The 24,530-nt window shown below is 36.3% G+C and overlaps 1 protein-coding gene across 3 annotated transcripts; it reads left to right on the top strand.

Annotated features, from left to right (window-relative positions):
- The first annotated feature begins 20,105 nt into the window (after positions 1 to 20,105).
- LOC149682619 (uncharacterized) lies at positions 20,106 to 24,137 on the top strand. Of its 3 annotated transcripts, none has more exons than XM_089834254.1 (2): positions 20,106 to 22,484; positions 23,324 to 24,137. In XM_089834254.1, exon 2 carries the CDS (start codon positions 23,428 to 23,430, stop codon positions 24,115 to 24,117), a length of 690 nt encoding a protein of 229 aa, XP_089690380.1. In that variant the 5' UTR covers positions 20,106 to 22,484; positions 23,324 to 23,427; the 3' UTR covers positions 24,118 to 24,137. The 3 variants fall into 3 exon arrangements, with proteins under 3 accessions (XP_089690380.1, XP_089690381.1, XP_089690382.1); XM_089834255.1 differs by having other exon boundaries at positions 20,339 to 20,449; positions 21,884 to 24,137; XM_089834256.1 differs by having other exon boundaries at positions 20,348 to 20,449.
- Positions 24,138 to 24,530: the final 393 nt, after the last annotated feature.

Genomic DNA, 24,530 nt, shown 5'->3' with positions numbered 1-24,530 from the left:
TATTAGTTTTAAAATCCTCCCCCTCCCCCCTTGTCGTACTTGAGGGAAACGGAACATTTACTGCAACCCCCCCCCCTTTCGAATTTAAAAGGGTATATTGTAGTTGAAAAACAAGATGATCAAGACCCTAATATTAGTTTTCAAAAAAATTTATTTTCATATCATTTACATATCTTTTTCCAATTTAGTTTTAAAATGTTTTTGTTGGGAAATTATTTAGCTTTAAAGATTAAATGGTTTTAAAGTACACGCGTAATTTTTCTTTTCTAAGGTTTCTTTAAATTTAAGAATGATTTGCGTAGAAACGATTTCCTTGGAGTCGCGAGAGTACTCTTTGAGCTTAGATTTGTTCTTTAAGGATCTTATTCAAAAGTGTAGTTTGTAGTTGAAAATCAAGATTTCCTAAGACCCTAATATTAGTTTTAAAAAATTATCAGACCTGAATAAAGTTTAAAAGCTTTATTACAACAAATCAAGACCTATAAGATTTAAGAAAACTGATAATAATATGAAAAAATACCAATACAACGGAAATAATATTTAAATGTTACAAATATACACAATAAGCATAATATAATCATCACATAACATAAAAAAGACATTTAAAAAGACTTTTTGGAAAGACACTATTTCCATCGAGTCGAGAGGGGTTCTCTTAAAGCTTAGATTTGTTCTTTTTGGATCTTATTTAAAAGTATATGTTGTAGTAGGAAAACAAGATGACCAGGACCCTAATATTAACTTAAAAAAAATATTTTCATAAGATCTTTTCCAATTTAGTTTTAAAATATTTTTGTTGGGAAATTATTACGCTTTAAAGATTAAATGGTTTTAAAGTACACGTACCATTTTTATTTTCTAGGTTTTCTTTAAATTTATGAATGATTTCCGTAGGACTAATATAATTCATAATTTAATTTAATAATTCATCGAAGTTTTCGTAGAATGATTCGAGAATACGAATGTACGGTTCGTCATTGAATAAATATTTGTTAAGTTTGAAAAGAATATCGTATACAGTTTCAACCATACATTGAATAGATGAAGTATTAGACTTTAAAAGTTCTAAATGTTTCGTTATTTTAAGTATTTGTCTGTTTAAAGTTAGGACTTCTTTCGGGAATATTTTAAAATTCAAATCTTCGACGTCTTGAAAAGTAAAAATTAAACCGTCAAAAGACGCGTGAAGTTCAATATAACTCTGATCTGTCTTATCCTCTAAAATGGAAAATTCTTTAGTGTTTTTACCAGGATTCGAAGTTACTAACTGATATATATCAGTCCATTTTTCCATAAAATGTTTCCAGGTTTCGAGAGGTAGAGAAAATCCTTTAAGATGAGTTTTTCTTCTAAGAAAAATTTCAATTTCCATATCAACGACGAGACCGAATGTAAGATAAAGCGTTTTACTAAGATGAAATTTAGAGTTAAGTTTCTTAAGACGTCCTTCATCTTCCTTCTTTTAATAAAGGTAGATTCTGAATTATCGATAGGTCTTTTGTTAGAAATTTCGGAAGTCATTTTGGTGAGATGATTTTCGTTTAGCGTCAGAATAATAAATGTCGATTCGACGGTGAGTTTGCGGTCCTGAATACTGAACCCCTCTTATATTCGAAGTTCCTTTTCTAGACCAGTAGTGAAGTAGAGTATTTTTGTTAGCAATATATCTATCACTTGGTCTTTCTTGAAACATGGAAAAATAGAGTATTTTTGGTTAATAAAATTTTACTTTATCAATGATAGGCACCCTCCCGCCCCAAGATTAAGTAATTTATAGACTTTTAACGCTGTACATCCCTTTGATTTCAATTTGTTGCCATGTTGACAATAAATAATTATCGGTCGTCTTTTACTTGAAATTCCCTTTTTTTTGACACGTAGAGAAGAAAATTATTTTTGGTTATAAATATTTCACTAGGCAATTATAGGAAACATATTATTTATGTCCAAAATCTCAGTTTCAGTAACTAGGTAGATGGAGTAATTCTTGACAATATATTTACAATTCTTTTAGAATCTTATTTTAGAAGTTAGGTTGTAGTTGAAAACAAGGTGGTCAAGACCCAAATATTAAATTAAATAAAAATATTTTTTTAAAATTCAAATATACTCAGATCTTTCACCAAAAACTTTCTATATCTATATTTCAGTAAAATCGTAACTTTAAAAAAACGAAATTTTATATTCATAAAAGGTCTTCTGATAAATGTATATAAAAGAACAGTGCTTATGGACATAAAACTAATCAAGGGAAATAACTTATTTAGGTAGCCACATGTCGTATGAAAAAATGAACGAGATCCTAATAATATATTTTCTAGTTTTTTGATAACTATTACGTAGTCTCACGAATTTTATATTATGGTAAATATCGTAGTTGAAAACAAAGTGGTCTAGACCCGAAATATTAGAATTAAGAGACATGTATTTGAAAAAAATATTTTTACAGTTCAGTTTTAAATTTTTCTTGGTAACTTAATTTATAAAGATAAAAAGGCTTTAAGTAGAAGTAGAATTTTTCTTTGCTAAAGTATCCTTAACTTTTGAATTATTCACGCATGTCTAATATAATTCATAAGATAGTGTATTATATCATTGGAAGTGAGTAGCATGATACTAGATTACGTACGAATGGCTCATCTTGCAAATAGATATTTCTTAATCTTAGAAAAAAATTTCAAATGTAGGTACAGTCCTTGATTGAATAGTTAAGGTATTAGTATAAACAAATTTTAGATTTTTCATTATTTTTGTTAGTTGTCTACTTAAAGTTTTACTTCTTTAAGAGGTACTCTAAAAATTAAAAATCATTGGTTTCTCGAAAATTAAAGATTATTTCGTCGATAGATACGCAATGTTTATATTAATAAAATATAAACGGTACACAAGAATAGTCATAACTTTTAAAAGAAAATAAGACATAAAAAGTTCTAAATTTTAAATTTAAAAGACAAGGCTAATTTTAGTTTACCAATTCGTTTCATCTCTTCCATTAAATATTTCTATGGACGGAGAAAGATAGACAAATCAAAAGTACTACAATATTTGTCTCTTTCAAAGAAGGAATTTTTACCAAAAAATTAATGAATTTTGGAAGTTCATGTATGGGAAATAGTTTTGGAACGTATGCTAACTTCAAAATTTTCTATAACGACATTATCAACTATAAGGCATGAAAACCGTAAAAGATAAAGACGCCGCGAAGACTTCAATAGTTGTCTCTTTCGAAAATTAAGAACTTTCATGTGTGTTTCAAAAACATTCTTGGTAGAAAAGAATGGAATTCAATTGAACGTAAGGGTTATATTTTAATGTTCCATAAACACATCCAAGTAAAATCATATCTTTAAACAGTTAAAAAACCAATCTTGGAAATTTATAATACATTTTAAAATACCTCTTTGACATACTATCATTGCAACTGGGCTCTCGAAGTTGGGGACGCAAGCTAGATGGGGTGTTCTCTTTCCCCCCCTTGCTTTGGCTTCCCGCTCGCGTTCTTAACTTCACACACGCTAGCTTGGGTCCTCATCAATGCGATGTATCACACCTCCTCGGTGGTGAGAGCTGGTAACCACTGCGATGTGTGGGCTGAGCGGATACGCGTCCTTCCCAAGCCAAGGTGTTGAGGCATCGTGCCGAGGGCTGCATGGTACCGGGGAAGTAAAACTGCGGTATCGCCAACGGTCCCCTCGGGGCACCAGGCGACACCCCGTTGTATCTAGCCTTCCACCCGGGTGGGGGACTACCGGGTGGTGACCGTTTACTTGCCCCCCTTACTCGTGGGATTCTTATGGAAACCTCAAACAAAAACAACTCCAAAACTACTAAACCTACGGTGCAGGGGTCTGCTCAGGGCAGAACCCACACCGATACCACTACGCTAGGGCCTGTATCCAGCGATACTCGTGCCGATTTATCGGTGCGTGTGACTGGTCAGGCTTCGAAACGCACCGTGCAACGTCGCCGTAAACGACAGATTGCTCGGGAAAAGGCCAAATCTGGGTCTGGAACGGTCTCCACCCCCGCTGGGGGTGCGGCGACACGTGACACCCATTTGAAGAGGCCTAGAACGGAGGATTCGACTCCCTCGCCCAGTACCTCGCAGGCGGCGGCTAAAAAGGCTAAGTCCTATAGTGCCGTTGCCAGCGCCGAGAAGATGGCCATTGTTAAAAAAGGCTATCCGAAGGCGGCCATCACGGAGGAGGACGTGGGCCCTATTCAGAAGGCGATTCTAGGGGCGCTGGATGGGATACCTTCGGGGAGCCGTCTACCGCGCCTTGCGAATTTTAGCCTGACGGCCGGGGCCCTGGTATACTCCTGTGAGGATACGTTCACTGGTCAATGGTTGAAGGAAAACATAGCCGACTCGGTGGTGGGGGATGCGGTGCTCTCAGTAATGAGGGCTAGCGAACTCCCTAAGCCGTTTAAGGTAATGTTCCGCACCTGAGACCAGATCACTAAAGAGCCGGCGGTGCTGTTCCGGCGCCTAAAGGCCCTTAACGATGGCTTTGCTACCGAATACTGGAAGTGCATTCGGACATACGTGGACAGGGCAGTGCGATACTGGGTACTGTCCATTGATGGCTCCTCGCTGGACGCCATTAAGAATGCTGGCCTCGTGGGCTACACTGGAGTGGACAAGGGTTCCTTCAAACTCCTTCAGAACACGGAAGCCACTAAAACCACTGTAGCCGAGTCTGCGGCAGGGGGTGGGAATAGCGAGATGGGGGATCTCGCTGTGGAGCTCTCTGGCGTCGCTCTAGGCACAGAGGGGGAGGGGGGGCTCATTCGGAAGTTTGTTCTTCCATGGATGAGTCCACCCTACTGGAAGAATCGGATGGGACCCTTCGGGGTTCAGCCGATGAGCGTTCTAGTGGTCCTGGTGAGGGGGAGGATCTTGGGACTGGGAGCTTGCCTGTCAGGGGGGGAGGTGCCACTGGCCCTCTCGGGACTGATGAGGTGTAGCTAGGTCCCTTCTGAACCCCTCTCTTAAGGACCATGGGGACGCTACGTGCGATTCAAATCAATCTGCACCATAGTAAGGCGGCCTCTGCGGTACTCTGCAGGAGGTTTGCTATAGAGGGTCTTGATCTGGCCCTCATACAAGAACCGTGGATATGCCATGGCAAAATCCTCGGTCTTGACGCGGCAGGGTCACTATTTTATGACCATACTGCTGCTAGACCTAGGGCGTGTATTCTGGTTCGGAGGGATCTTTGCTGTATCTCTCTACCGCTGTACACGTCCCAGGACACGGCGGCCGTGAAGCTAGTCCTGGCCACTGGGAATGCCAAGTTGACTATCACGGCCGCCTCTGCTTACTTTGCCCACGACGCGGACTCTCTCCCGACAATTGAGGTGATCAATTTGGTCGATCAATGTGAAAGGAGAGGGGACAAACTAATCATTGGCTGCGACGCCAACGCTCATCACATCACGTGGGGCAGTTCTGACTGCAACAGGAGAGGTGATGATTTACTAGAATATTTAGTTGGTTGTAAACTCCATATTCTTAATCAAAACAATGAACCCACTTTTGTTACTTCTAATAGAAGGGAGGTCATTGACCTCACGCTAGCCACGGAAAACCTCGCGTCTTCCGTGTCTAACTGGCATGTGTCTACTGAGCCGTCTCTGTCGGATCATAGGCACATCTGCTTTACTGTCGCGACTACCTCTGTCCCGGCGGGGACGGAGGTACGCAATCCAAAACGGACCAATTGGACCGGCTATAAGGAAGACCTTATCCTACGCTACGGAGATGGTCACACCCCTAAACTCACTTCACCTTACGAACTTGATAGGGCTGCTGGTGACTTAGAGAGCTCTATCATTGAGTCGTTTCACCGGAACTGCCCACTCAAGACCGTTAACCGCTCGAGGCTTGTCCCTTGGTGGAATGCGGATCTCAGCCGGCTTCGGAAATACACGCGCAGGCTCTTCAACAAAGCCAAGCGCACGGGAGACTGGACTGGATACAGGCAGTCCCTTAATACCTACAACAGGGCCATTAGAGCTGCTAAGAAGGACTCTTGGCGGACCTTCTGTGAGCAAGTCTCCAATGTCCCTGCCACGGCTAGGGTCATGAAGATCCTAGCGCACGACAACACACATCGTCTTAACACTATTAAGTTGCAGGAGGGTGTGTACACTAAGTCTGGGGCTGAGACTCTCAAGCATATGCTGGAGGTCCACTTCCCTGACTCCACTCCAATCAATCCAACAAACCCTGACTCTCTATACCCTGTTCTGCACAGGGCGAAGAGAGAGGACTGGCTTGTAGCCAGGCAGGTTGTTACGATTCCCAAGCTTCGTTGGGCTGTCAACTGTTTTGAGCCCTACAAGTCTCCGGGACCCGATGGGGTCTTCCCTCGGCTTTTGCAGGAGGGCTTAGACCACATCGCCTCTCCGTTATGCAAAATCTATAGACTTTGCATTGCTCTCGGTCACATACCTTGTGATTGGAAGCGATCTAGGGTCATCTTTATTCCCAAGCCCGGGAAGGTTTCCTACCTCGAGGCGAAGGCATTTAGGCCCATATGCCTGACCTCCTTCTTCCTCAAAATCCTGGAGAAGCTGGTGGACAGGTACATTAGAGACGAGGTACTTTCGGTAACTCCTCTCTCTTCTTCACAATTTGCTTACCAAAAAGGTAAATCAACTGAGACGGCCCTTCACGGCCTCACGAATTGCCTGGACAGGGCATTCGAGTTTCAGGAAATTTCACTGGCCGTCTTCCTCGATATTGAGGGGGGCCTTTGACAAGGTCTCTAGCTCGGTTATTACTGAAGCTGTTAAGAGATTTGGCATCAGCGACACTCTTGGCCGTTGGATCAAGTCCATGCTTACCGACCGCGAGGTGTCGGCGTCCCTCCTTGGGGACTCTCTAGGGGTGACTACCAGCTGGGGCTGCCCTCAGGGTGGAGTGCTCTCCCCCCTGTTGTGGTGCCTGGTGGTGGACGAACTCTTGGAGAGACTCGGGGGTGCTGGGGGCTGTAGCTGCTTCGGGTATGCGGACGATGTAGCAATAGTCTTTACCGGGAAGTTCCCGGATACTGTCACCACACTTATGAGATCTGCTCTCTCTAGCGTGGAGCAATGGTGTCAGGCGGTTAACCTTTCCGTTAATCCTGATAAAACTGTCCCTGTTCCGTTTACGAGGAAGAATACTAAGGATCTGTTCAATGATATCTCCTTCTTTGGCCAGGTCCTGACAAAGTCCTCCGAGGTAAAATACCTGGGGGTGACCTTTGACTGCAGACTCACATGGAAGCCGCATCTTGATCGGTGTATCAAGAAGGCCAAGATGCTTTTCTGGAGGACCAGGAGCTCAGTCGGCCAGACTTGGGGCCTCAACCCCAAGGCTGTACACTGGCTCTATACTGGGATCATCAGACCCATACTATCTTACGGGGCACTTGTCTGGTGGACAAGGGTCCGGCTGAAGACGGTGCAGGCTGCCCTGCGCAAGCTTCAAAGGCTTGCCTGCATTGGTGTTACAGGGGCCATGAGATCGACCCCAACTGCTTCCCTGGAGGTGCTTCTTGACATGCTACCTCTTCATCTTTTCATTGAGGAGGAGGCTGTCATGGGGGCCTACAGGCTCCACATTAATGGCTGTTGGGTTCCAAGACTTTGGGATTACAGCCATACGAAGCTCTTTCGGGAGTACGCTGCACTTGAGCCGTCGTTAACGATGTGCTCTGACAAAACCGTTACCAGCTTTGATTTCACTAAGCCATTCAGCATCCACTTTCCCAGTCGGGCCGAGTGGACTAACCTGCTGCCTCTTGGCACTGGGGGTGAAACTATTTGGTTCACCGATGGTTCCAAGACTGATTCCGGCGCTGGCGCCGGCTATTACTGCCAAACTACAAGGGTCGGTTTTTCTGCTTGCCTGGGCACCTTTGCTAGTGTGTTCCAAGCGGAAATTGCCGCGATCTGTTATTGCGCAGACTACTGCATTAACAAAGGGTATAACGGACGGACTGTGAGGATCTATTCTGACAGTCAGGCCGCCCTGAATGCGCTGGACCAGTGTCAGATTACCTCTCAACTGGTGCGTAGCTGCCTTGATCTGCTAGCGCAACTGGCGTCCTGCAACAGGGTTCTGTTGTACTGGGTGCCAGGGCATAGCGGTTATTATGGCAATGAGCAAGCCGATAGATTTGCGAAAAGGGGCGCGGAGGCCAAGCTCTTGGGGCCGGAGCCGGCCGTCCCCATCCCCTACGGGCATGTCAAACGGAGCCTGCATGACAGGATGACTGTCATACAAAACCAGCTCTGGCATGACATGGATGGCCAGAGACAGACAAAACAGTTAGTCAATGGTCCCTGCAGGTCTCGTGCTAGAGACCTAATTTCGCTCAGCAGATGGGATATTAGGCTGGCCACCGGTCTTCTGACCGGACACTGTCGGCTAAATAGGCACCTCCATCTGATGGGTCTTGCTGACGACCCCCTCTGCAGGTCGTGCCAGGAGAAGGAAGAAACATCCGCTCACGTACTTTGCGAGTGCGACTTCTTCGCCTCGCTTAGACTAGAACATTTTGATTCACACACTGTGGAGCCCTCGCGGGTCTCCTCTTTTACGGTGGAGCGAATTCTTCGCTACGCTGCGGCTACGGGCCTATTCAAGGCCTGATTATGAGGTTGCACAATATGCCTTTGGCATCGGTGCTAGGGCGTGAGCCCCGCCTCATCAACAATAATAATAATAATCATTGCAACTGTTCAATCCGTAAAACATTTTGCTTAAATTATTTTTCCCTATTCTATTATAATTGGGAAAAGAGATATTTAATTTGATATATTTCTACAGACACGACACTTTTTCGAGCAATATTTCCTGCAAATATGATTAGTTGATATACTAAACGATTTCACGCGTAGTTCGTGGTATCGCGAGGCCGTTTTAAGTCAATTCAAATCTACAGAACATATTCTTATAGTAAAAAATTATTTTAAATTACCATTAAGGAATGAACTAGAGGTATTTATTAAGGGCTAATGAAATAGAAGATCCAATTTTTGATAAATTTATGAGATATATGGATTATGACGATGAATAAGATCACCCTTAATAGACGTAATTAATATAGTATTTCACTGTCGGAGGTTGCTAGTGAATTAGATGCACGGAGAATATTCGGGCACTAGAAAATGTTTTAAAGAAATGCTGTAGGAAAAATTGTCAAAGGCTAAACATAAAAAATAAAAAAGGCGAAAATAATGACTCAAATTTGTTATGAATTCGGAGTTTGAGCGAACAAGGATTGTGTCAATAGTTAATTTTATTGTTTAATATAACAGTAACAATTTCGAAGAAACTAGACCTAGTTTATTTCTGATGAATGAAAAAAGTCATTATAGCTTTGTAATTAGCATGTTTTGATCACAAAACCTTTTGTTTAAAAATATAAAAATAACCTTGGGTTTCTCTATAATATAATTCAGAACTAAATGTTCATTAATGAAAGTCTCTCTTCGAAAAATTAACTTGATCAACTAAAATAAATTTGTAACATATCCTTTTAAAATGCTTTAAAAATTGCGAAAGTACACAAAGACGTTTTTTTTTCTCGTAACACTATAACTTTTTAGAAGTAAAATTGTTATTCAGTTATACCATACATTTAAAATGGGCTTTAAAAACCGCTACATTTATTTTAAATTTATATCAAAGTTAATCGAAGTCGATTAAGTACCACACTATAAAAATATTTACTTTTCTTCAAATCAGTTAAAAGATTCTCCCTAATTTCTGTTGTATAGTTTTTGGAGGTGAGCTATAACAAAATTCCAGGTCTTCTAGATAAAATCTATAATTCAAACATTGTCATTTCATTTGCACCACTAAATATACTTACAGTGTTACATTTCGCTATGTTAAATTGTCAATAAGAAATAAATTATCCTTAATTATTTCCTTTTCCTATTGTTATATATTAAAATAGTTTTGATAAATTGAAAAATAGTTCATAATGTACCACAATTTTATTTATCCCAAACATATAAATGTATCATATTGCGATCGTAACATATTTAGAAAAATACTGCTAAAGTTCTTCAAAGAAAAGATATTAAGAAAATTAGCGAATAAGGAAAAAATTATATTTACAACAATTACTTAAGAAGAAGTAATTTCAGAATAAAAAATGTTTACAAACTTTTCATTAACTCTATGCAGAACTGTTGTACAGGTTTGGTAAATAAGAACGAGGTACTGTACCTAAAATATTATATAATTTTAGTTAATAATAATCATTAATGCTCTAAATTAAAAGTAAAATTATATCTTATTGATTTAAGAGACACTAAAATGTTTTTGGTAATTCCAAATTAATATTTTTCAAAGAGTGTTTCTTCAAATCGAATTTCTACGCAAAATTATAACTCTATAGAAGAAAATTTTAAAACCAATTAAGCATTATACTCAGAAAAGAGTCTAAAAATTATAGGCTTTTCAAACGGTTCTAAAGAAAAAACACATAAATATTAAAAACCCTAATGTTTAGATACTACCATATTTATACAAAATAATGAGTTTCCTGAAAAAAGAAAAGGTGATTTAATACATTTACCGTGATAAACTATTTCAGATTTCTTTAAATTCATGTGCAGTTATAAATGGAGAAACGAACCATACTACCAAAATAAATCACGTCAACTGCTTACTTTACGTATTAGATCGGACACAATGGCTTACAAAATAAAGGGTAGGCTTGCCTTATTTTAGCGTATATACATTCATGACTTTGCTGGCTAGGTATCTGAATATTTTCTTATGCTTTGATTATTTTGATCACTACAGTCTCCACTTCGAGCCTCGAAAGTTAAGAGCTGAGTTTTGCCAATTGGAAATTTTAGGTTCCAACGTGTTCAATATATTTTCTTAGGGCTATGGCGCATATTTATACCCTTAACTTGCTAAATGCAATTAGGTCTATAAGAACTAAACTTTTGAAGACCCATTGATGAAAACCTTAATAAAAAACAATTGAAATACATAGGGTCCAAGATTTTAAGTGTTAATCATATATAAAGTTATAAAAATGACCTTGAAATCGTCAAGTTTCTTTCCCGCCGCCGATGGGCGTTCGCGATTTATACCGCGCCACGAAACGGACGTTTAGTTCTTATAGACCTAATTGCATTTAGCTAGTTAAGGGTATAAATATAGTTTTAATAGCCATGAGCACTTCCTTCATATATCAAGTAAATAGATTTACAAGAACAAAAACCTCTTATAATATACAAATATTCACTTAATATGCATTTCAGTATTTTTTTTTAATAACTAGTCAGCTAGTTTGCTTCTAATTGAATTTTGTCCAACCGAAAGTCAAGAATTTAGGATAGAACAAATGCTTTATTGAGAGTATGATCCCAATTACGTATTAAAAAAAGTGTTGTAAAATCTCGTCACCACTACTAACGTTTAATAAATATTTGGAAGGAGTAACTTAATGACACATTAAATTATTCATTACATTTTTTTTTTCATCCGATATAAGAAGAGATATTTGATTGTGAATAAAAGTATGAGAAATAGATCGTTATTTAGTTCTTATGCCATTTTTATTCGTAAGATAAATTAAGGGCTATTTTCCTATTAATTCACGCAAAACATTCTAATTCCAAATACGTAACATCATTATTAACGTAAAAAATGTTTCACTATATCAATTCTCTTTTTATAAATGTTCTAGCTAATAAACAAAACTTTCGGAGATTTTTTTTTTCAACTTTACGAATTCGTAATACGGAACGATTTCCCGTATAATCAGTATAATTTCAAGCCAACTTGGAAAAAATCATTACCAAGGTCCATTTTAATAATAGTTACGATATTTTAAATTGAAAACATTGATTTTAAAACCTAATAGACATTTTATTACTCAACTGAGTAAACCTATCATGAATACCGACAAGGGCTGGTTAAATAACTCCTTGGTTACAAACAAGAATGACTTTAAAATACGTTTTGGATTTCAAATTTAATTTACTAAATGCGCCATAACCCTTAAGCTAGATTCCCACTCGACGGAAAACACGACGGAAACCCGGCAGAAAGGGCTTCGACCGAAAAATCTTTACGCCGAGCCCGACGGAATTTCCGATCAGTCGGGCGTAAGTTGTGTTCTATTTTTTCGGTCGTGTTCGGCGTTACGCCGGTGTCTCAGCCAATGAAATTATCGTACTGACAACGTCATAAATTTCAAGAGCTCACACATACGCGAGATCGATTGATAGCTGCCATTTTTTTGTTGTTGACCAAGGCTTATCGGAAACATACCACCAAGAATGAAAAATTAAACTAACGGAAGTAAAAAGAGATAAGATGTTAATAAGGAAGACTTAACTGAGGAGGTTAGAAAATATCCCTTCTTGTACGATCTAAGCGACAAGGGGACAAAGATACCAATACGGTAGAAATTTTAACTTACGCCGGCGTCCGGCGGTAGACCGTTCACACTACGACTGAATTTTCAGTTTGGCGGTAGATCTTTTTTGTCACGTGACAAATTTGAGTTGTTTCTACATCATCTATTTCACACTCTTGATTGGTATCTTTGTCCCCTTGTCGCTTAGATCGTACAAGAAGGGATATTTTCTAACCTCCTCAGTTAAGTCTTCCTTATTAACATCTTATCTCTTTTTACTTCCGTTAGTTTAATTTTTCATTCTTGGTGGTATGTTTCCGATAAGCCTTGGTCAACAACAAAAAAATGGCAGCTATCAATCGATCTCGCGTATGTGTGAGCTCTTGAAATTTATGACGTTGTCAGTACGATAATTTCATTGGCTGAGACACCGGCGTAACGCCGAACACGACCGAAAAAATAGAACACAACTTACGCCCGACTGATCGGAAATTCCGTCGGGCTCGGCGTAAAGATTTTTCGGTCGAAGCCCTTTCTGCCGGGTTTCCGTCGTGTTTTCCGTCGAGTGGGAATCTAGCTTAAGGGTTATGGCGCATTTAGTAAATTAAATTTGAAATCCAAAACGTATTTTAAAGTCATTCTTGTTTGTAACCAAGGAGTTATTTAACCAGCCCTTGTCGGTATTCATGATAGGTTTACTCAGTTGAGTAATAAAATGTCTATTAGGTTTTAAAATCAATGTTTTCAATTTAAAATATCGTAACTATTATTAAAATGGACCTTGGTAATGATTTTTTCCAAGTTGGCTTGAAATTATACTGATTATACGGGAAATCGTTCCGTATTACGAATTCGTAAAGTTGAAAAAAAAAATCTCCGAAAGTTTTGTTTATTAGCTAGAACATTTATAAAAAGAGAATTGATATAGTGAAACATTTTTTACGTTAATAATGATGTTACGTATTTGGAATTAGAATGTTTTGCGTGAATTAATAGGAAAATAGCCCTTAATTTATCTTACGAATAAAAATGGCATAAGAACTAAATAACGATCTATTTCTCATACTTTTATTCACAATCAAATATCTCTTCTTATATCGGATGAAAAAAAAAATGTAATGAATAATTTAATGTGTCATTAAGTTACTCCTTCCAAATATTTATTAAACGTTAGTAGTGGTGACGAGATTTTACAACACTTTTTTTAATACGTAATTGGGATCATACTCTCAATAAAGCATTTGTTCTATCCTAAATTCTTGACTTTCGGTTGGACAAAATTCAATTAGAAGCAAACTAGCTGACTAGTTATTAAAAAAAAATACTGAAATGCATATTAAGTGAATATTTGTATATTATAAGAGGTTTTTGTTCTTGTAAATCTATTTACTTGATATATGAAGGAAGTGCTCATGGCTATTAAAACTATATTTATACCCTTAACTAGCTAAATGCAATTAGGTCTATAAGAACTAAACGTCCGTTTCGTGGCGCGGTATAAATCGCGAACGCCCATCGGCGGCGGGAAAGAAACTTGACGATTTCAAGGTCATTTTTATAACTTTATATATGATTAACACTTAAAATCTTGGACCCTATGTATTTCAATTGTTTTTTATTAAGGTTTTCATCAATGGGTCTTCAAAAGTTTAGTTCTTATAGACCTAATTGCATTTAGCAAGTTAAGGGTATAAATATGCGCCATAGCCCTAAGAAAATAAATTGAACACGTTGGAACCTAAAATTTCCAATTGGCAAAACTCAGCTCTTAACTTTCGAGGCTCGAAGTGGAGACTGTAGTGATCAAAATAATCAAAGCATAAGAAAATATTCAGATACCTAGCCAGCAAAGTCATGAATGTATATACGCTAAAATAAGGCAAGCCTACCCTTTATTTTGTAAGACATTGTGTCCGATCTAATACGTAAAGTAAGCAGTTGACGTGATTTATTTTGGTAGTATGGTTCGTTTCTCCATTTATAACTGCACATGAATTTAAAGAAATCTGAAATAGTTTATCACGGTAAATGTATTAAATCACCTTTTCTTTTTTCAGGAAACTCATTATTTTGTATAAATATGGTAGTATCTAAACATTAGGGTTTTTAATATTTATGTGTTTTTTCTTTAGAACCGTTTGAAAAGCCTATAATTTTTAGACTCTTTTCTGAGTATAATGCTTAATTGGTTTTAAAATTTTCTTCTATAGAGTTATAATTTTGCGTAGAAATTCGATTTGAAGAAACACTCTTTGAAAAATATTAATTTGGAATTACCAAAAACATTTTAGTGTCTCTTAAATCAATAAGATATAATTTTACTTTTAATTTAGAGCATTAATGATTATTATTAACTAAAATTATATAATATTTTAGGTACAGTACCTCGTTCTTATTTACCAAAACTGTAAAACAGTTTTACATAAAGTTAATGAAAAGTTTGTAAACATTTTTTATTCTGAAATTACTTCTTCTTAAGTAATTGTTGTAAATATAATTTTTTCCTTATTCGCTAATTTTCTTAATATCTTTTCTTTGAAGAACTTTAGCAGTATTTTTCTAAATATGTTACGATCGCAATATGATACATTTATATGTTTGGGATAAATAAAATTGTGGTACATTATGAACTATTTTTCAATTTATCAAAACTATTTTAATATTTAACAATAGGAAAAGGAAATAATTAAGGATAATTTTTTTCTTATTGACAATTAAACATAGCGAAATGTAACACTGTAAGTATATTAAGTGGGGCAAATGGAATGACAATGTTTGAATTATAGATTTTATCTAGAAGACCTGGAATTTTGTTATAGCTCACCTCCAAAAACTATACAACAGAAATTAGGGAGCATCTCTTAACTGATTTGAAGAAAAGTAACTATTTTTATAGTGTGGTACTTAATCGACTTCGATTAACTTTGATATAAATTTAAAATAAATGTAGCGGTTTTTAAAGCCCATTTTAAATGTATGGTATAACTGAATAACAATTTTACTTCTAAAAAGTTATAGTGTTACGAGAAAAAAAAACGTCTTTGTGTACTTTCGCAATTTTTAAAGCATTTTAAAAGGATATGTTACAAATTTATTTTAGTTGATCAAGTTAATTTTTCGAAGAGAGACTTTCATTAATGAACATTTAGTTCTGAATTATATTATAGAGAAACCCAAGGTTATTTTTATATTTTTAAACAAAAGGTTTTGTGATCAAAACATGCTAATTACAAAGCTATAATGACTTTTTTCATTCATCAGAAATAAACTAGGTCTAGTTTCTTCGAAATTGTTACTATTATATTAAACAATAAAATTAACTATTGACACAATCCTTGTTCGCTCAAACTCCGAATTCATAACAAATTTGAGTCATTATTTTCGCCTTTTTTATTTTTTATGTTTAGCCTTTGACAATTTTTCCTACAGCATTTCTTTAAAACATTTTCTAGTGCCCGAATATTCTCCGTGCATCTAATTCACTAGCAATCTCCGACAGTGAAATACTATATTAATTACGTCTATTAAGGGTGATCTTATTCATCGTCATAAGCCATATATCTCATAAATTTATCAAAAATTGGATCTTCTATTTCATTAGCCCTTAATAAATACCTCTAGTTCATTCCTTAATGGTAATTTAAAATAATTTTTTACTATAAGAATATGTTCTGTAGATTTGAATTGACTTAAAACGGCCTCGCGATACCACGAACTACGCGTGAAATCGTTTAGTATATCAACTAATCATATCTGCAGGAAATATTGCTCGAAAAAGTGTCGTGTCTGTAGAAATATATCAAATTAAATATCTCTTTTCCCAATTATAATATAATAGGGAAAAATAATTTTAGCAAAATGTTTTACGGATTGAACAGTTGCAATGATAGTATGTCAAAGAGGTATTTTAAAATGTATTATAAAGTTCCAAGATTGGTTTTTTAACTGTTTAAAGATATGATTTTACTTGGAAGTGTTTATGGAACATTAAAATATAACCCTTACGTTCAATTGAATTCCATTCTTTTCTACCAAGAATGTTTTTGAAACACACATGAAAGTTCTTAATTTTCGAGAGAGACAACTATTGAAGTCTTCGCGGCGTCTTTATCTTTTACGGTTTTCATGCCTTATAGTTGATAATGTCGTTATAGAAAATTTTGAAGTTAGCATACGTTCCAAAACTATTTCCCATACATGAACTTCCAAAATTCATTAATTTTTTGTAAAAATTCCTTCTTTGAAAGAGACAAATATTGTAGTACTTTTGATTTGTCTATCTTTCTCCGTCCATAGAAATATTTAATGGAAGAGATGAAACGAATTGGTAAACAAAAATTAGCCTTATCTTTTAAATTTAAAATTTAGAACTTTTTATGTCTTATTTTCTTTTTAAAGTTATGACTATTCTTGTGTACCGTTTATATTTTATTAATATAAACATTGCGTATCTATCGACGAAATAATCTTTAATTTTCGAGAAACCAATGATTTTTAATTTTTAGAGTACCTCTTAAAGAAGTAAAACTTTAAGTAGACAAATAACAAAAATAATGAAAAATCTAAAATTTGTTTATACTTATACCTTAACTATTCAATCAAGGACTGTACCTATATTTGAAATTTTTTTCTAAGATTAAGAAATATCTATTTGCAAGATGAGCCATTCGTACGTAATCTAGTATCATGCTACTCACTTCCAATGACATAATACACTATCTTATGAATTATATTAGACATGCGTGAATAATTCAAAAGTTAAGGATACTTTAGCAAAGAAAAATTCTACTTCTACTTAAAGCCTTTTTTACCTCTCCGAGTGACGTATGTCACGGAGAGGTTCTGTAACGATCGTGTGTGTCTGTCTGGGTGTTTGTGTGTGTGTCTGTTGTTACACCCACGTGACCGCGTTCGCAGTTTCCAAATCGGAGCAAACGTGTTTCCGAACTGCTTTCACAGTCACGGCAATGGCTCGTCTACTTGAGTTCTCACACCACCATCTTCTGGTCTTTGTCCATCCCACACGGACACCAGTCTGTACTTACTGGCTTCAAATCACCACCATTTTTTGGTCTTTGTCCAATCCATTTGGACACCAGTCTGTACAGACTGTTAAAAAAGTCTTTGCGCGTTGCGTTTTTCGCACATATTTTACTATATTTCAAAAACTATTCAAGCTAGCGCTCTGGAATAAAGTGCGTTATAAAAGTTTTGCATTCCTCTTTCATATTTTACCCGTTCCACAGTTGTCCTTTGCATACTTATACCGGAAACCGGAAATGTCAAAATTATCAACTTTGAAAATATTGGATTCTCGAGAATATAAATGCGATTTTCGGATTCCTTGGGGTCGATTCATATTTGAAAAGTGTTAACCAAATTCAATTCGGATGAATAGGTCACGAGTAATCAGCCTTTATTCAAAATCTGGCAAACTTGGTTAGAGTGGCGATAATTCATAATCGAGTATCGAATCTTTGTCGTAATAATGCTTGTTAGATGTTATGGCACCTTATGCGTATATATATGATTGGTCTTGTGGCGCAATACTTTGAAACAAATCAGACGTTCATTAAAGGGATGGTGAAGTGGAAAATAAAGTAATTTTTTATTGATTTTTCCATAAGACAGTGAAACATCCAAGAAATAACACCGAACGATTTTTAAACTACGATTAGTTTGAAATTTCATGAATAATTTTAAATAAGGACCTCCGACCAATCGCGTAGCGCCCTGCATTTTTATCAACAATTTTCTCTTGGCACGCTCCGTGTTGAATAAATTTATCGCGACACTGTTAAGCAAAAAAAATATATATTTGTTGCTTGTTTAAAAGAGCGTTTCATTGTTCAAAAAAATAAAAATTCTTTTTGCTTGTTAAAAGAGCGGTTCATTGTCAAAAAAAAAAAATATTTGTAAACCCAGTAATACTAACGTATTACGCCGGGGAGTGTTAAAACTATTCATGTAAGTTATAAAAACAATATCAAATCACGAAAATGCGAAACATCTTAAATATAAACCTTAAAATGTAACATTAACTTAAAATTCAATAAACCAAAAACGAACAAAGTAAAGGGCTTCTATTCTATAGAAAGGGAAAAAGGAGAGGTAAGATCTCTGGCGCCAAAGAAAGGTGACGTATGTGTCCCAGGAATGCGAGGGGCAAAGCCCGAGATACTTGAATTCTCTCCTTTTTCATGCCCATATTTGGAAATGTTAAGAGCACGGAGGCCCGCGATTGGTCAAAAGTCGCGGGCTTTCACTCCTTTTTAAAATAATAAAAGAGAATTTCGAGAGAGGATTCTCCTCTAAATTCAGTACCGCCAAAAATCTCAATAAGAGCAGTCAATAAAGAAAGTTGTTAAAAAATACAGTCTTTGACTCTTTGTTCAAATAATTTCCTTGGACTTAGCTTAAAATATCAAACATGCGGATAATATCATCGCACTAAAACTAATCGTTATATTAAATTAACCTCGACAATTTTTCAGTCGGTTGACGAGGAAAAAATTAAGCTCTCCCTAAAAGGACAATACCCAAAAGTAAACCCAAATTAAAGGTCGGGTTTATACAGCGCCCTGCATTTTTATCAACAATTTTCTCTTGGCACGCTCCGTGTTGAATAAATTTATCGCGAGACTTGAAAACATTTGCGCGATGTGACAATTGTGGCGCGAGACATGGAGTGTGCCACGAGAATTTTGTTAACAAAAAGGCACGGCGTTACGCGATTGGTCGGAGCTCCTTTTTTGAAACTACTCTTAAAATCTTAGCCTAATTTGAATATTAAAATCAATGGAAGGTATTTCCTGAATTTTTCATTATGAATACTGGTCTCATGATTAGTAGAAGAATCAATAAAAAATCACTTTCATTTCCACTTTCCCCTCCCTTTAAGAGAAAACTCGCGTCTTTTGAAGGAGAGAAGCGGTTTGAAAATATTGTTATTTGGGCCATGATATCATAATATTTAGAACTCACATTAATTACGTTTGGGTCTTCAGCCCGACTCATTGCAGCCGAGTGAATATCTCATTCATGATGGCATATGCGCTGCACGAGATCCCTTCAAATAGACAAATTCGACTATTCCATACATGAAACCTCTTCAGAGGAGAAGGGCTTCTATGCTAGGAATGTTCGCTACGCGATTGAGCTTCTCTAAACGGAGCCTGAGGTTGGGCTATAGCCTCCCGCGTTTAGCACAAATGTGAGGCCAGGGATAGATTTAATTTTAGAAGTGGGAATAGAGAATAGAGTAATCTATGAGCGCGTCAAATTCCACGGAAAGGTGGGATATGAAAGAAGAGGCTGGTCATATAGTGACTAAAGTAAAAGGGAATTACGTATTTTTCGCCGATCCCGTCAGCAACGTCAGCAAAACGTAGTTTAAGTGAGCAATCAGAAAATTTAAACTTTTCATCACACGTTAGAGGGAGGGCTATATACTGGGCTATGAGTCGGACTGAATTAAACACTAACCGTTCTCCAATCCTACTTCTAAAATTAAATCTATCTCTATTGAGGCTTAATAATATAGCCGACCGCAACCAAAGCATGGGCAAAGGCGTATTTCACAACTGACGTTCAAATGGAAAAGCCTAAAAACTAAATGAAAAAAAATGAAAGCCGGTAAAAATGATCACAACTGAAAATAACAGCTAACAGCTAAAACGAACCCGTACGGTAAACACTTGAAGTTGGTCTCTCTGCGCTGCTGGTCTGCTACTCCTTTCGTTTATTTTCTATGGCAAAATTACTAGCTTTGGGAGGTATTGGGATATTAGGCCATTTTGTGTTTTAAGACTTTTATTGTGTAGGAAAGAAAACGACCCTGTTTAACGAAACTTTGGATAATAACGCGGGAGGCTATAGCCCAACCTCAGGCTCCGTTTAGAGAAGCTCAATCGCGTAGCGAACATTCCTAGAGAGAGGTTTCATGTATGGAATAGTCGAATTTGTCTATTTGAAGGGATCTCGTGCAGCGCATATGCCATCATGAATGAGATATTCACTCGGCTGCAATGAGTCGGGCTGAAGACCCAAACGTAATTAATGTGAGTTCTAAATATTATGATATCATGGCCCAAATAACAATATTTTCAAACCGCTTCTCTCCTTCAAAAGACGCGAGTTTTCTCTTAAAGGGAGGGGAAAGTGGAAATGAAAGTGATTTTTTATTGATTCTTCTACTAATCATGAGACCAGTATTCATAATGAAAAATTCAGGAAATACCTCCCATTGATTTTAATATTCAAATTAGGCTAAGATTTTAAGAGTAGTTTCAAAAAAGGAGCTCCGACCAATCGCGTAACGCCGTGCCTTTTTGTTAACAAAATTCTCGTGGCACACTCCATGTCTCGCGCCACAATTGTCACATCGCGCAAATGTTTTCAAGTCTCGCGATAAATTTATTCAACACGGAGCGTGCCAAGAGAAAATTGTTGATAAAAATGCAGGGCGCTGTATAAACCCGACCTTTAATTTGGGTTTACTTTTGGGTATTGTCCTTTTAGGGAGAGCTTAATTTTTTCCTCGTCAACCGACTGAAAAATTGTCGAGGTTAATTTAATTTAACGATTAGTTTTAGTGCGATGATATTATCCGCATGTTTGATATTTTAAGCTAAGTCCAAGGAAATTATTTGAACAAAGAGTCAAAGACTGTATTTTTTAACAACTTTCTTTATTGACTGCTCTTATTGAGATTTTTGGCGGTACTGAATTTAGAGGAGAATCCTCTCTCGAAATTCTCTTTTTTTATTTTAAAAAGGAGTGAAAGCCCGCGACTTTTGACCAATCGCGGGCCTCCGTGCTCTTAACATTTCCAAATATGGGCATGAAAAAGGAGAGAATTCAAGTATCTCGGGCTTTGCCCCTCGCATTCCTGGGACACATACGTCACCTTTCTTTGGCGCCAGAGATCTTACCTCTCCTTTTTCCCTTTCTATAGAATAGAAGCCCTTTACTTTGTTCGTTTTTGATTTATTGAATTTTAAGTTAATGTTACATTTTAAGGTTTATATTTAAGATGTTTCGCATTTTCGTGATTTGATATTGTTTTTATAAAATACATGAATAGTTTTAACACTCCCCGGCGTAATACGTTAGTATTACTGGGTTTACAAATATTTTTTTTTTTTTGACAATGAACCGCTCTTTTAACAAGCAAAAAAAAAATGTTTTTTTTGAACAATGAAACGCTCTTTTAAACAAGCAACAAATATATATTTTTTTGCTTAACAGTGTCGCGATAAATTTATTCAACACGGAGCGTGCCAAGAGAAAATTGTTGATAAAAATGCAGGGCGCTACGCGATTGGTCGGAGGTCCTTATTTAAAATTATTCATGAAATTTCAAACTAATCGTAGTTTAAAAATCGTTCGGTGTTATTTCTTGGATGTTTCACTGTCTTATGGAAAAATCAATAAAAAATTACTTTATTTTCCACTTCACCATCCCTTTAATGAACGTCTGATTTGTTTCAAAGTATTGCGCCACAAGACCAATCATATATATACGCATAAGGTGCCATAACATCTAACAAGCATTATTACGACAAAGATTCGATACTCGATTATGAATTATCGCCACTCTAACCAAGTTTGCCAGATTTTGAATAAAGGCTGATTACTCGTGACCTATTCATCCGAATTGAATTTGGTTAACACTTTTCAAATATGAATCGACCCCAAGGAATCCGAAAATCGCATTTATATTCTCGAGAATCCAATATTTTCAAAGTTGATAATTTTGACATTTCCGGTTTCCGGTATAAGTATGCAAAGGACAACTGTGGAACGGGTAAAATATGAAAGAGGAATGCAAAACTTTTATAACGCACTTTATTCCAGAGCGCTAGCTTGAATAGTTTTTGAAATATAGTAAAATATGTGCGAAAAACGCAACGCGCAAAGACTTTTTTAACAGTTTGTACATACTGGCTTCTAGACACCACCATCTACTGGTCTTCCGTCTATTCCACATAGACACCAATCTGTCTCATTGGCTTCTAACTCCATCGTTATCGTTTGGTTTAAGACATTCGCGGCGATCAGCTAGGGTTACGAGAAACGTCTAGCCTCCCTAAGGTGGGTTGTCTACCAAAGGTTTTCGCAATTGCGGTTGTTCTTGCTTTTAACTGTAGTTCGACACCCTTATATACTACCTATTTGAGTAAGGGGAACCAACCGGCGTATGCTTCATTTCAAACGCCAATATTAGTCAAGTGTCTCAAGAATGTTTAATTGTTCTTTATCAAAACGATTTAACGCTCAATAAGGCGAACAACTAACGAAGAAAATATTTAATATTAATTATATTTATTTTAATATTTAAGATAATCTTGTTTCTCAATTCAAAATTAATACGGAAAGAGTTAAAAAGCAGTCTATGTTTTTGTCTGTGTGTGTCCGTCCATTGTTACACTAGTGCGTCGCGTTAGCAGTTAGCTTTGTGTTGATGTGTTAAGAAATCATACAGAACCTTAATATTCCCTTTTTTCATAATATAAAGTGAATATGTGGAAGTATTTTTCGTTATTATGATGCATTTAGTACTTTTGTAGCTTTAAAGCTCTGTTTCATTTTTATATTCCAAAGGTTTTTTTAATATTGTTATTTGAAATGGCTGTTTGTATATTACTTAAGCTATACTATAAAAATAATATTCTTCTCTACGTGTCAAAAAAGGAGAATTTCAAGTAAAAGACGACCGATTATTATTTATCGTCAACATGGCAACAAATTGAAATCAAAGGGATGTACAGCGTTAAAAGTCTATAAATTACATAATCTTGGGGCGGGAGGGTGCCTATCATTGATAAAGTACAATTTTATTAACCAAAAATACTCTATTTTTCCATGTTTCAAGAAAGACCAGGTGATAGATATATTGCTAACAAAAATACTCTACTTCACTACTGGTCTAGAAAAGGAACTTCGAATATAAGAGGGGTTCAGTATTCAGGACCGCAAACTCACCGTCGAATCGACATTTATTATTTTGACGCTAAACGAAAAACATCTCACCAAAATGACTTCCGAAATTTCTAACAAAAGACCTATCGATAATTCAGAATCTACCTTTATTAAAAGAAGGAAGATGGAAGAACGTCTTAAGAAACTTAACTCTAAATTTCATCTTAGTAAAACGCTTTATCTTACATTCGGTCTCGTCGATGATATGGAAATTGAAATTTTTCTTAGAAGAAAAACTCATCTTAAAGGATTTTCTCTACCTCTCGAAACCTGGAAACATTTTATGGAAAAATGGACTGATATATATCAGTTAGTAACTTCGAATCCTGGTAAAAACACTAAAGAATTTTCCATTTTAGAGGATAAGACAGATCAGAGTTATATTAAACTTCACGCGTCTTTTGACGGTTTAATTTTTACTTTTCAAGACGTCGAAGATTTGAATTTTAAAATATTCCCGAAAGACGTCCTAACTTTAAACAGACAAATACTTAAAATAACGAAACATTTAGAACTTTTAAAGTCTAATACTTCATCTATTCAATGTAAGGTTGAAACTGTATACGATATTCTTTTCAAACTTAACAAATATTTATTCAATGACGAACCGTACATACGTATTCTCGAATCATTCTACGAAAACTTCGATGAATTATTAAATTATATTATGAATTATATTAGTCCTACGGAAATCATTCATAAATTTAAAGAAAACCTAGAAAATAAAAATGGTACTGTACTTTAAAACCATTTAATCTTTATAGCGTAATAATTTCCCAACAAAAATATTTTAAAACTAAATTGGAAAAGATCTTATGAAAATATTTTTTTTAAGTTAATATTAGGGTCCTGGTCATCTTGTTTTCCTACTACAACATATACTTTTAAATAAGATCCAAAAAGAACAAATCTAAGCTTTAAGAGAACCCCTCTCGACTCGATGGAAATAGTGTCTTTCCAAAAAGTCTTTTTAAATGTCTTTTTTAGCCATATCGTAGTATACGATAGGCTCTTAGTTTGACCCGAGCCGTCGTAGTAGTAGTAGTAGTAGTGGCCGGGGTTGTCGCTTCGTTATCGTCAGATTTTGCTTAAAAGGAACTTTATATTACCACAACCCACCCATAGGGGTTACTGGGCTCGGTTAGAGATTTAATTATA

Source organism: Phalangium opilio, unplaced genomic scaffold (genome assembly GCF_054372755.1).
Source record: "Phalangium opilio isolate 3A_F unplaced genomic scaffold, DU_Popi_V2 ptg000038l_1, whole genome shotgun sequence".
Lineage (NCBI taxonomy): Eukaryota > Metazoa > Arthropoda > Arachnida > Opiliones > Phalangiidae > Phalangium > Phalangium opilio.
Note: the sequence above shows the minus strand (reverse complement) of the source record. Positions and strands in the feature narration are given on the sequence as shown.

Excerpts from the sequence above, each read along its gene's own strand:
- LOC149682619 (XM_089834254.1), top strand. The coding sequence starts at position 23,428 with ATGACTTCCGAAATTTCTAACAAAAGACCTATCGATAATTCAGAATCT.